The 13,620-nt window shown below is 41.7% G+C and overlaps 1 protein-coding gene across 2 annotated transcripts in view; it reads right to left on the reverse strand.

Annotated features, from left to right (window-relative positions):
* DLGAP4 (DLG associated protein 4) overlaps positions 1-13,620 on the reverse strand; it is a 305,990-nt gene that overhangs the window by 19,835 nt on the left and 272,535 nt on the right. For both annotated transcript variants that reach the window (XM_073555302.1, XM_073555303.1), the window contains 3 exons: positions 9,654-9,742; positions 7,968-8,341; positions 2,161-2,252 (listed from right to left, as the gene is read on the reverse strand). In XM_073555302.1, the coding sequence (XP_073411403.1) occupies positions 2,161-2,252; positions 7,968-8,341; positions 9,654-9,742 (555 nt within the window). The remainder of the gene's footprint in view (positions 1-2,160; positions 2,253-7,967; positions 8,342-9,653; positions 9,743-13,620) is intronic.

Genomic DNA, 13,620 nt, shown 5'->3' on the forward strand with positions numbered 1-13,620 from the left:
TTTTACTTTGAAACCCTTGAAGTTTTATGAAAGCAATAAAACTTCACCTGTTTGGACCAAACTGCATTGCCTGTGTGAATGCTACCTAATGCCTAGCTGAGAGCATGAATCCCTACAATATACATATACACACACAATGCAGGAACATAAGCGTCTTACCAATATTGAGGAATTAGTGGTCGCCACCATCTTTGTTAAAACCGCACTTTCCCCCCACCCTTTTGCTTTATCGTCGCACTAGTCCTTATATACAATATGTGTGTCATAACACACACTGTATACACAAGGACTAGCATAGATGGTGTCCACCAATTCCTCTAAATTGGTAAGACACCTGTGTTCCTGCAACTTGGTAACTCTTTATCCAAGGACAAAAAAATGGCTTCCCTCCACTATAGAAATATGCAAGATGCGTGTTTACTGGTTAATGAACTAATGGAATCTACTTTGACAATAATTGGTCTTATCTTCCTAGTAAAGTATTTTAAAGAAATCAACCATTTTCATTTATATATCTAGAAGAAGTGTGCCTGCGTAATGTTCTGTGGATTTCTTTGTCCAGGTTTCACTAATGTTGATAAACACGTCCATTCCGTGTACACCGAGGGGTGGAGAGAAAAAAAAATTATCTGATATGGCAGAATCCAAGGACAACTATAATGTGACTTAATTTAGACAAGACAGAATAAAACTATAAGATCAATAATTCAGAAGTGTGCAAGTCATTAGATAATATGGTAAGGCAGGGGACCAAGGGATGTACTGCAGACGTAATTCAAGGCCACATATTTGCCATTTTATTCCTTTCTGAAGCCTATGACCTTGCGTTTATTTAAAAGACTATATTTTGGATTAGAACAATATAAAAGGTACATAAATGTCAGTGGTAATCATTTATACTCTGCCCAAGAGTATCTGTTTGATATTTTTTAGGAATAGTGAACAGGCTCATGCATCCTTCGATGTTCTTCTCCAAAGTATTCTTATGTGCTCTGGGCTATTGGTCATAGCAATCTAAAAGAAGCTCCTTGAAGACTTTCTGTACCCATTGATACTTTTTTGCAGTTCAATACAATTTTCCTGTATGACAACTTCTGGAGGCAACAGTATTAAGGCCAATTTCAGACGTGCGTGTCTGGTACGTGTGGTGACCGGTTTCATGTGTACCGTAGACACATTGAAATCTATGTTGCTGTGCACATGTCAGTGTGTTTCTATGGACCATGTGTCCATGTGACCCACACCTAGACAAGTAGGGGTTATGGCAGTACGGGCAGCAAAACGCCCTGCACACGGGTGACACACCAGGACGTGTCACATGGATGACACATTGGGATGTCATTCCTGTGACATGTCCCAGCGCCTGATAAGCAGTGTTCCAGTAGAAGTTGTTCCTTATTCTCACCCTGCTCATTAACATCGCCGGCAGAACAGGGGAGAATGATGAGAGCTAACTGTAATGTTACTTCCCTGGTGTGGTTGCGTGTGGTACTGATGCAGCACACGGTTGCCACATGTGTGCCGCAAGTATACACATGGACACTGACATCTCCGGTATCGGAAATTTCAGGACGTGTGAAACGGACCCAAGACAGACTGAAGCTGAAACAAGACTACTGAAATAATGACATCAGGAAGGGAGGGAGGAAAAAACTCCAAACAGATTCAGCATGATCCATATTTTTGTGCCCACAATTTAAAGGGATTTAGGGAGATTTGTGGGCTTCCTCAGCTATTGCACGGCAGCTCAGTGGATAGCACTGTAGCCTTGCAGCGCTGGAGTCCTGGGTTCAAATCCCACCAAGGACAACATCTGCAAGGAGTTTGTATGTTCTCCCTGTGTTTGTGTGGGTTTCCTCCGGGTTCTCCGGTTTCCTCCCACACTCCAAAGATATACTGATAGGGAATTTAAATTGTGAGCCCAAGTGGGGACAGTGATGATAATGTGTGCAAACTGTAAAGTGCTGCGGAATATGTTAGCGCTATATAAAAATAAAGATTATCATTGCACCTTCAAAAGGGAACCTGATTTACTGGCTGCATTACCTGATCTCACCATAAATATCTAATAAGCAAAAAGTGTAAAAAGGCAAAGTTTCTGTGATATATTGTGCTTGGCACACAGGGTAAATGCTCATTCCATCTTTATGGATCTCTTACCAGGTTTTGCTCACACAATCCACGGAACTGCTGGAACTTCTGTGACATCAGAAGCTGAGCGCTGCCAACAGCACTGAGAACCTTCCCAATCACTGCAAGCAGAAGGCAGAGGTCAGAGTGAACAAATTTCATGCTAGAAATGCTTATCCGGGACATGAATTAGCGTCTACTTTGCCAGATGGGCCATTGGCACTAAATATTCAAAGATAAAGGATTGAATGGAAATAGCAGCACTGTCTAAGGCACAAAATATGATCACACAATCTTGTAAATATATGGCATAATGACAATTTTTACTTCTACAAACTGCTAAAAAAAAAAATGTAACAAAAATAAGAGGTAAAGCTAGGCATTTACATTATGAAAATCATATTACACTATGGTAATTATTATGGTATGGGTCAGAAAAATGCACAATGTCACCAATCTTTAAACTGGTCACATGACAATAACCCGCTGTTTTTCCCATGGACATCAGTGATGTTTCGTATTCTGATTTACTAACCCTCACCAATCTGAAACATCACTGATAAACTGTGGTTAAAATGACAGGTGAAGAAGGACCCTTCAAATTTTTCACGTTAAACTGGATACAGAATGTAATAGTGGATGTAGAACAGAATAGTTTTTTTTTTTATTTTGCCTTTCCATTACAGAGATATTAGCAATAAAAGTATTTGGCACCTAATGAGTGGATTTTCGATAAGTTAAAGGTGGCGCCATCACACAATTTTCACTGAAGGAATGTACTTCTACCACCTGTATGATGTTGCTAATCATTAGCTGGCCGCAACAGAGCAGAAAAAGGACACGCCGCCACCCTACCTTACACAATGAGCTTAGAGCAGGGTGTCATTACATCTTACACAGGAGTAGCCCAAAACAAGCAGGTTACTCCTGTGTGAGACATAAAATGACACAGCCTGATCTCAGTGCTGATAGTGCTTAGGTACCTGCTGTTTACCTTGGGATACCAGCTCCCAGCGTGAGCACGCTGTTATCCAGGGTACACAGCGGGTAACTAAGCAACGCGCGCGCTTAGTTACCCGCTATTTACCCTGGAAACCAGCTCCCAGCGTCTGCTTACAGCGCTGGGAGATCGCTGATCGTTTGTCTCCCGCTGCCACACACGTGCTGGCCAGCGGGAGACCAACGATCAAACAAATGGCCCAGGACATTCCTGCACATCATCAATACCCGGCGGGTGGAGTGGGGGGGCCCTGGCGGTCACTGATGCATGCCACACACAGCGAGATCGCTGTTGCATCACAAAATCAGTGACTCATCAGCAATCTCGCTTAGTGTGAAGTACCCCTTAGTCATCTGCACGCTACTCTCAGAACCTTCTAAGGAATGATACAGGTTAGACAAGGAGATCAGCATTGCATCTTACATCTCACAAACTGAGAAATATGCTCCAAGCTATTGTGTGTGTGTGTTGGGGGGGGGGTGTTGCCTTCTTAGGAACGATCTAATAGTTTTACCTAAATTTAAGTGGGAGTTAACTCTTGATTGCAATATCTCCGCAATAGAGAGACTAAATAAAAAAAAAAAAATCTCTCATAATATAAACATATAGACACACATTATTTATATATACACACACACACACACACACACACACACACACATATACACATATATACACACACACACACACACACACACACACACACACACACACACACACACACACACACACACACACACACACACACACACACACACACACACACACACTCTCTGCAGCCACTCTTCTATTGTGTGTCCAGGTCAACATGAAACATTTTGTGAAGTACCAGCTTTAAAAGAAGGTGCCTCCGTCACAAAAAAAAGGCCCCTTGTCATGTGACATTTCCTCCTCTGCCTCCCACCACACTGAAGGACACATCACAGGGTTGATAACTGAGGCTATAGTGGGATGTGGAATTTGCATTGGTGCTTGGGAAGAAGTTTATATTTTGGGGGGGTGGATTTTAACCCCTTCACTACCAAGGGTGGTTTGCACGTTAAACTCCCGGGCCAATTTTTACAATTTTGACCACTGTCCCTTTATGAGGTAATAACTCTGAAATGCTTCCATGGATCCCCGTGATTCTGACATTGTTTTCTCGTGACATATTGTACTTCATGTTAGTGGTAAAATGTCATTCAAATAACTTACGTTTATTTGTGAAAAAAATGGAAATTTGGCGAAAATGTTTAAAATTTCGCAATTTTCCAACTTTGAATTTTTATGCCCTTAAATCACAGAGATACGGCACACAAAAAACTTAATACCATTTCCCACATGTTTACTTTACATCAGCACAATTTTGGAACCAACATTTTTTTTTTTTGTTAGGAAGTTATAAGGGTTAAAAATTGATCAGCGATTTCTCATTTTTGCAACACCATTTTATTTTTACGGACCACATCACATTTGAAGCCACTTTGAGGGGTCTATATGATAGAAAATACCCAAAAATGACACCATTCTAAAAACTGCACCCCTTAAGGTGCTCAAAACCACATTCAAGAAGTTTATTAACCCTTCAGGTGCGTCACAGGAATTTTTTTGAATATTTAAAAAAAAAAAAAAAAAAATGAACATTTAACTTTTTTCACAAAAAAAAATACTTCAGGTTCAATTCTTTTTATCTTACCAAGGGTAACAGGAGAAATTGGACTGGAAAAGTTATAGTGCAATTTGTCCTGAGTACACTGATACCTAAATATGTGGGGGGGGGGGGGGGGGGAACCACTGTTTCGGCGCATGGCAGAGCTAAGAATGGAAGGAGCACCGTTTTGACTTTTTCAATGCAAAATTGGCTGGAATTCAGATCGGACGCCATGTCACGTTTGGAGAGCCACTGATGTACCTAAACAGTGGAAACCCCCCACAAGTGACCCCATTTTGGAAACTAGACCCCCCAAGGAACTTATCTAGATATGTGATGAGCACTTTGAACCCACAAGGGCTTCACAGAAGTTTATAACGTACAGCGGTACAATTAAAAAAATCATGATTTTTCCACAAAAATGATCTCTTCACCCCCAATTTTTATTTTCCCCAAGGGTAACAGGACCCTAAAAGATATTGTGCAATTTGTCCTGAGTACGCTGATACCCCATATGTGGGTGTAAACGACTATTTGGGTGCATGGCAGAGCTCAGAAGGGAAGCAGCGCCATTTGACTTTTTTGGCTGGAATTGAGATCGGACACCATGTTGCGATTGGAAAACCCCTGATGTACCAAAACAGTGGAAACCCCCCACAAATGACACCATTTTGGAAACTAGACCCCCAAAGGAACTTATCTAGATGTGTGGTGAGAACTCTGAACCCCCAAGGGCTTCACAGAAGTTTATAACGCCCGGGCGTGAAAATAAAAAAAAAAAAAAAAAAACAAATAAAAAAAAAACGTATTTTTTCCACAAACATGATCTTTTATTCCCCATTTTTTTATATTTTCCCAAGGGTACCAGGAGAAATTGGACCCCAAAAGTTGTTGTCCAATTTGTCTTGAGTACGCTGATACCCCATATGTGGGAGAAAACTACTGTATGGGCACACGTCGGGGCTCGGAAGGGAAGTAGTGACGTTTTGGAATGCAGACTTTGATGGAATGGTCTGCGGGTGTCATGTGCGTTTGGAGAGCCCCTGATGTTCCTAAACTATTGAAACTCCCCACAAGTGACCCCATTTTGGAAACTAGACCCTCCACAGAACTTATCCAGATGTATGGTGAGCTCTTTGAACCCCCAAGTGCTTCATAGGCGTTTATAATGCCCAGGCGTGAAAATAAAAAAAATCGTTTTTTTCCACAAAAATGATATTTTTGCCCCCAATTTTTTATTTTCCTAAGGGTAACAGGAGAAATTGGACCCCAAAAGTTGTTTTGCAATTCGCATGGCAGAGCTTGGAAGGGAAGGAGCACCATTTGACTTTTTCAACACAAAATTGGCTGGAATTGAGATCAGACGCCATGTTGCATTTGGAGAGCACCTGATGTGCCCAAACAGTGGAAACCCCCCCCAATTATAACTCCAACCCTAACACACCCCTAACCCTAATCTCAGCCCTAACCCTAACGGGAAAATGGAAATTAATACATTTTATTTTAATTTTATTATTTTTCCCTAACTAAGGGGGTGATAACGGGGGGTTTGATTTACTATTTATGGCGGTTTTTATTTTTGGCAGCTGTCACACGCTAAAAGTTGCTTTTTATTGTAAAAATAGTTTTTACATCACCACATATTGAGAGCTATAATTTTTCCATATTTTGACCCACCGAGTCATGTGAGTTCTTATTTTTTGCGGGACGAGTTGACGTTTTTATTGGTATCATTTTCGGGCACGTGACATCTTTTGATCGCTTTTTATTCCGATTTTTAGGACGCAGAATGAACAAAAACCAGCGTTTCATGAATTTCTTTTGAGGGTGCGTTTACACCGTTCCGCGTGCGGTGAAATTGATGAAGCGCTTTTATTCTTCGGGTTGGTACGGTTACAGCGATACCTCATTTAGGTAGTTTATGTTTTAGCGCTTTTATGCAATGAAAACAATTTTATATAAAAAAATTTTTGCATTGCTTTATTCTGCGAGCTATAACTTTTTTTTATTTTTTGCTGATGATGCTCTATGGCGGCTCGTTTTTTTGCGGGACAAGATGACGTTTTCAGCGGTACCATGAGTATTTATATGCGTCTTTTTGATCGTGCGTTATTTAACTTTTTGTTCGGCGGTATGAATCATTTTTTGCTTCGCTTTTTATTTTTTTAAGGGGTTCGCTAAAGGGGTTAACTAATGGGACAGTATTATAGGGCGGGTCGTTACAGACGCGGCGATACCAAATGTGTACTTTTATTGTTTTTTTTGTTTTTTTTATTTCCAAAAAATGAATTGGTGAATTTTTTTTTTTTTTTTTTTAATTTAGCGATTTTTTTTTTTAATTATTTTTACACTTTTTTTTTTTTTAAACTTTATTACATTGTCCCAGGGGGGACATAACTGTCCTGTGACAGATCACTGATCTGTCACATCACAGATCACTGTGACAGATCAGCCATCTGTCACAGGCACTGCACAGGCTTTCCTCATGCCTGTGCTTGGCAGGCACTGAGGAAGCCAGCTCCCTGCAGGCCCCCCGAAGGTCCCCGTCGCCATCTTGGATCCGGGGACCTGCAGGGATAGAGCCCCCTGGAGCAGCGCTGCACATTGCGCTGCTGTGGGGGGCTCAGGGAAGCACGGAGGGAGCCCCCTCCCTGCCGATGCTTCTCTTTAACCCCCGGTACACCGCAATCGTGTTTGATCACGGTGTGCAAGGGGTTAACGTGTCGGGGGCGGTCCGTGACCGCCCCTGACACATTGTGCCGGGTGTCAGCTGTGATAATCAGCTGACACCTGCCCGCGATCAGCGGCGCTCACCACGTGGGCGCCGCTGATCGCTATGACGTAATATTCCGTCCACTGGAATTAGGTCCAGGGTCACACGGACGGAATATTACGTCAATTGCAGGTAAGGGGTTAAAGAGTGGAGCAAAGAAAAGACTCATGGGAAAGGTAGTGTTCAGCCTCACACTAGTGCTGCTGAGACAGTAAAACACTGGAACCAAGAGGGAGTAATTTACAGCTTGAGATGTTCATCTTGTCAGGGACAAGGACTCAGGAGGAGCCAATGAGTAGGTTTACATGCGTAGCACAGCACCTTTTATATTAGGGCACATATACAGCCTTGACTCCACAGAAAGAGCCAAGTCTTGTTTCTCAGGAGGCTTCATTCACATATGAACCAGAAAGAAATAATGGTAAGTGGAATACCTTCTTCACACAAGTTGTTATCACCGGTTTCTCTCTGCATCTGTTTACACCAGCCCTCAAGCCGCTCTGTCTCAGCCTGCAACAACTTCAGGAACCAGTGTCCATCTCTGCGGCAAGCTCCTGCCTGGGCAGGCTCCGTAGAAGGAGGAGAGGCTGCGGAGTCCAGCCAAGGGTCAGGGGGAGGAAGGGCAGAGGCTTCTGTTTCCCCACCATCTCCATAGGAGAGTTGCTTTTTGGGGAGGGGTACTGGAGGAGCAGTGGTGGGCTGACGGGGTGCTGGGCAGTCGGGAACACTTTTGTCGGATGAATTGCTGGGATCTTGCGTATCAGAATCTGTCTCTTGCTTCGATGTCATACTGCTGGATCGACTATTCCTGTTGGCAGACAGTAATGTAAAGAAGGTTTTAGCGACTTTGCACAGATGTAACAATATTCCTACGTGACTGCAGATTTGTGAACCCACAGTGCACACCTTGTGAGATGTCAGGATTCTCCATTGCTGGGAGCAGGCTGTTATGTGACCGCAAGTATACAATATGAATAATTCCATCCATATTCCGACTAGACATGTGCGACCTTGCTCAGCAAACAAAGTAAAACAAAACCCTAAAAACAATTACGAAATTGCGTTTTTTGCACATTTTCACCGAACTTGGAATTTTTTCCCCACGTTTTACTTTACATTGAAGGCCGAAACGGAATGTGTCATTCAAAACTACAAGCACATCCCTCATGCGGATATTTGGAGATGATAATAAAAAGTTATGGCTTTTGGAAGAAGGAGAGGGAGAAAAAAAAAAAAAAAAAAAAAGAAAAGCGACCGGCAAGGAAGGGATTAATGGGCTAAAGAAGTGAATATCCACCTAATACTCTATTACAAAACTTTATACCACACATACAAAAAGTGGTACATAGAGTGTGATAATTACTGGGATATTATATATTCATGGCTTCGCTCACACACATCAACAATGAATTCCCCTTGTCTGCACAGCCCCATTGAACTTCTATACAAATGTAGAAAACAAGCATGCAAATAGAGAAGATCATCATTTTATGCCCATTTACATCTAGTAACACATTATTACTGTGCAGATACTCTATTCCATCAAGTACAAAAATCACCTCTGCTCACACTAGCGTATAAATCGGATGAATGCAATCAGATAAGATACATTTTTTTTTATCCATCTCGCATCCTATAAGGACCATCAGTACGGGACAGGAAACTGTAAATGATACTGTTAAAGATTAATAGCTGCTGAGTAAACAAAAAAAAAATAAATAAAAAAAATATAGAAATAGATTGCACACAGATAACTGAGAAAAAAAAAAAAAAAAAATAATCATTCCGATCTCCGGCATGAAAAATGGGTCCGATTTTTTTTTTTTTTATACAACTGTGACCAAGCTATTAGTGAAAACAGATGAAGTACTGTGTAATGGAACCATGTATTCTGCTGTTTCACTCCTATTCCACATGAAAAAAAAATAAAAAAAATTATTATATATATATATATATATATATATATATATATATATATATATATATATACACATACACACACAAACACACGTCACAATTTTCAACATGCCTGCACTTACTATAGGGTCTGTCACACCATGTCAGGATTGAGCTATTACACCTTTCTTCACGACCATCCTTGAAATAGTGTGCAAGCTTACCTCCACTCTTCTTCCACTTGGACTCCAATGGACTGAAATTTGGCAGGAGGGGGCAGCTCGGGAACAGGCACTGGTTGTATACTATCCACCTGTATATATTAAAGAAAAAAAAAAAAAAAAGTGATTTGAGAAAGAAATGAAACTTAATATTGAGGAATGAATACAAGTATTACAGGGGATCTGTCAGTAGGTTTTTGCTACCTCATCTAGAAACAGCATAAATTAGGAAAAGAGACCCCGATTCCAATGATGTATCACTTAGTTTACTGGGTGCAGCAGTTGTGACTCAATCAGTTCTTAAATGTAATATACAGCAGAGCTCAGAAAGATAACTCCGCCAACACCTCTGTGTACATGGTCTATAGACAGTGAACTTATCAGAGGAGGGGCATGGTCAGACCAAGGCTCCTGTGCAATCTGGTCAGGGCAATGACAATGTCCTGGTAAGGCCTCTTTCACATTTCTGTTTTTGACCATCAGTCAAAATCCGCCAGGTTTTGAAAAAAACGGATCCGCCATTTTTTTGCGGATCCGTTTTTTTCCCCATTGAGTTGCATTACTGGCGGATCTTGACTGATGGGCATTCGTTGGATCCGCCAAATTTTTTGCATCCGCCGGCATGCATGGACGGACCTTGCAACGTTTGTTGTTGGATCCGCATTTTCCAGTGCGCATGCCCGGAGAAAGGAAGACAGGGACTCGCTCTCTCTCTTTCTTCATTCTGCGGATCCGTCAAAAAAACGGATCCTGTGGCATCCGTTCACATCAGTTAGGAACGGATCCGCTTTTCCGCCTTTTTGGCGGATTCTAACTGACACAAAAAACTGAAGTGTGAAAGAGGCCTAATAAAACCTTAATTTTAAGTAAACAGCCCACAGGCTAATAAGTGACAGGCTAATAAGTGACAATCACTGAAATCTATATTTCAGCCCCCATCTCCTGCAGTCTTCAGATTATATAGCAAAAAACCTGCTGAAAGATTCCATTTGAAAGGGAAGAAATTACATTTTAATGTACATTTATAAAATCAATACATCCATTTGTATAAGTGTCAGAACTTGATGACTATACAGAGATTATATAGACTTTATTTATCCCTTCCAGCAGTATTTCACAGATCCACGGATCACAAAATACTGTTAGACTGAACAGCAATCATTTTTTCATCTTTTATTTTTGTTTTTTGTTTTTTTAAAAGGTTTGTCAGCAGCTGCAGTATGCATTGTACAGCTGTTGTAGGCCTTTTAAAAAGAAAAGAAAATGGCAATTCGACAATGTTATAGAGTAAGCTTTCAGTCTCTTCAAGCCTAGGTTTAGCAGCCAGCTGTGGTTTATTATAAGCAATAAGTGTTGCGACTAGAGTTGAGCGAAACAGGACAGTCAGATTCAAAAGTCGCCGACTTTCGCCAAAGTCGGGATTCATGAAACGAAACCCGACCACAGTGTGAAATCGGCCATGCGGTCGGCGACCCAAGCGCCAAAGTCTGGTTTCGCTGAATGCTTGCATGTGATGGGAGAGAGGAAGATTTTGCCGCCTCTAGGGTTAAAATTCATGCCAGGTGTTTACAGTCCTCCACTCCCTGCCGACTTTTCTCCCCATTGACTTACATTGGGTTTCATGTTTCACGACTTTTCCCTATAGTCGGCCGATTTCGTTCGACTCGACTTTTGAGAAAGTCGGGTTTCATGAAACCCGACTCGACCCTAAAAAAGGCAAAGTCGCTCATCTCTAGGTGGGACTATTCTGAAAATATTAGATTTAACCTCGGTCCTCTGACCAGTGTAAATGCAGTCTGCCTGCAGCCTCATGACATGATAGGAATTGCCATTGTGTTTCATAACCCAATATAATTATAGCAGATTAATACATAAAACATATGTCCCGTGTAAAATCTTTACTATGTACTACTCTTTGGTCCTCTTAATGCACTGCCTTTAGTTTGGAAATGGATTGCAAAATCATAACGAACATTACATTATCTATGCTGGTAAACAATTGTTAACGCGGCATGATTAGCGATACAGTGGGTACGGAACATATTCAGACTCCTTTAAATTTTTCACTCGGTTTCATTGCAGCCATTTGGTAAATTCAAGAACAACTCTGTGACCATTCTTGACTGGCCCAGCCAGAGCCCTGACCTAAACCCAATTGAGCATCTCTGGAGAGACCTGAAAATGGCTGTCCACCAACGTTCACCATCCAACCTGACGGAGCTGGAGAGGATCTGCAAGGAAGAATGGCAGAGGATCCCCAAATTCAGGTGTGAAAAACTTGTTGCATCATTCCCAAGAAGACTCATGGCTGTACTAGCTCAAAAGGGTGCTTCTACTCAATACTGAGCAAAGGGCCTGAATACTTATGACCATGTGATATTTCAGTTTCTCTTTAATAAACTTGCAAAAATTTCAACATTTGTTATTTTTTTTCCAGTCAAGATGTGGTGCAGAGTGTACATTAATGCGAAAAAAAATTGAACTTTTCTGAATATACCAAATGGCTGCAATGAAACAGTGAAAAATGTAAAGGGGTCTGAATACTTTCTATACTTACTGTATGCAGGGAATTAAAGAAAGGGTGCCCTGAAATCCCCAGTGGGTTGACTGAGCAGTCAAGTTTTTATAGCCAGACTAATTGAGATGCCTTAAAAAAAAAAAAAAAAGGGGGGGGGGGGGTTGTATCAGCGGAAAATATGTTGCCATCTAATGGTGGAATTGGCCGTTTTCCAGAAACCACCAACACCCATACAGTGCTTTGTGTAAATCTAGGGTGGGTTACAAATTTTAACAAACAGCTTGGCCTGGTATCGTTCACAAAATATTTTTGTTCCGACAATTGACTTGTCATGTATGCTGTAGATCCTGCTTTGTGTAAAATTTCATTGGTCTGATACAGGTGTACAAATTGATCCTTGGTACTCAGTCCCCAGCTGCCACTTTCTCCCATTGTGACGTTCCCTCCGTGTACCAGCACATGTCCAAGAACAGCACCTGTGCCCAACCAACATGGTTACTGGGATTTTCCACTTAACGACTGACACGTGAAACAGCGCTTGTCGTCAGATGCTACATTTCCCTGATAGTATACTGGGTGAACATTGTAGAGGCCGAGCAGAGTCCCACCCTGTTAACACACAAGCTACCGACACAGAGGACTGCTGGCCCTGTGTCGGTAGCTTGTGTGTTAACAGGGTGGGACTCTGTGCAGAGTGCTGGCCCTCCTTCTATCTGGGCTTCCTCCACCTCCTACACGCTCTCCATGCAGGGCCGGTTTTTGACAAATTGTTGCCCTAAGCAAAATTTAAAGTGGGGCCCCAGGTTCTGAAATATTGCAGTAACAGCACTACAGCCAATTCAGTGCATTAAAGTGAGTTTTAAGCTAGTAGCTACATCTTTAAGCGCAAAGAAGCCACTCAAATAACAGACATTTCTGTCCAAGGAGGGGACCATACGTACCACGATAGGGATGAGGAGGCCATGCATACCAGAACGAGGATGATGAGTGCCATGCATGCCTGGGAGATATATAGTACCCACACACACGATTAGTAAATAACTGACCACATTTTGCTTCACTTTTTTTCTATTTTCCTCCTCAAACCTAACCATAACTACAATATGGGGATATGACTACAATAAGAGTGCACATTTGTTATCACCACATTCATAACGACCCAAGCTCTAAAGAACGCGCCCCCCCTAAATGCAATTTTTTTTTTTAATGTGCAGCCCATATACCCAGCCAAGTTGGAGACCCCTGGTATAATAGATCAGCCAAGCACTATGCTCAGCAATCTCTGGTGCTCCAGGTAAGAATGAATGGAGTGGTGGTGCACTTGATCGATCTCCGCTCCATTCAGCTGGGGCTCTTCAGAACCTTCATTTTTGGAATTAGTGGGGGCCACAGCAGTAGGACCCTGGAAATCTGAAAATTATCCCTTGAATAAGCGTTTTTTTTAATCTTGAG

The sequence above is a fragment of the Dendrobates tinctorius genome, unplaced genomic scaffold, assembly GCF_039654945.1.
Source record: "Dendrobates tinctorius isolate UK_male_01 unplaced genomic scaffold, ASM3965494v1 ptg000223l, whole genome shotgun sequence".
Lineage (NCBI taxonomy): Eukaryota > Metazoa > Chordata > Amphibia > Anura > Dendrobatidae > Dendrobates > Dendrobates tinctorius.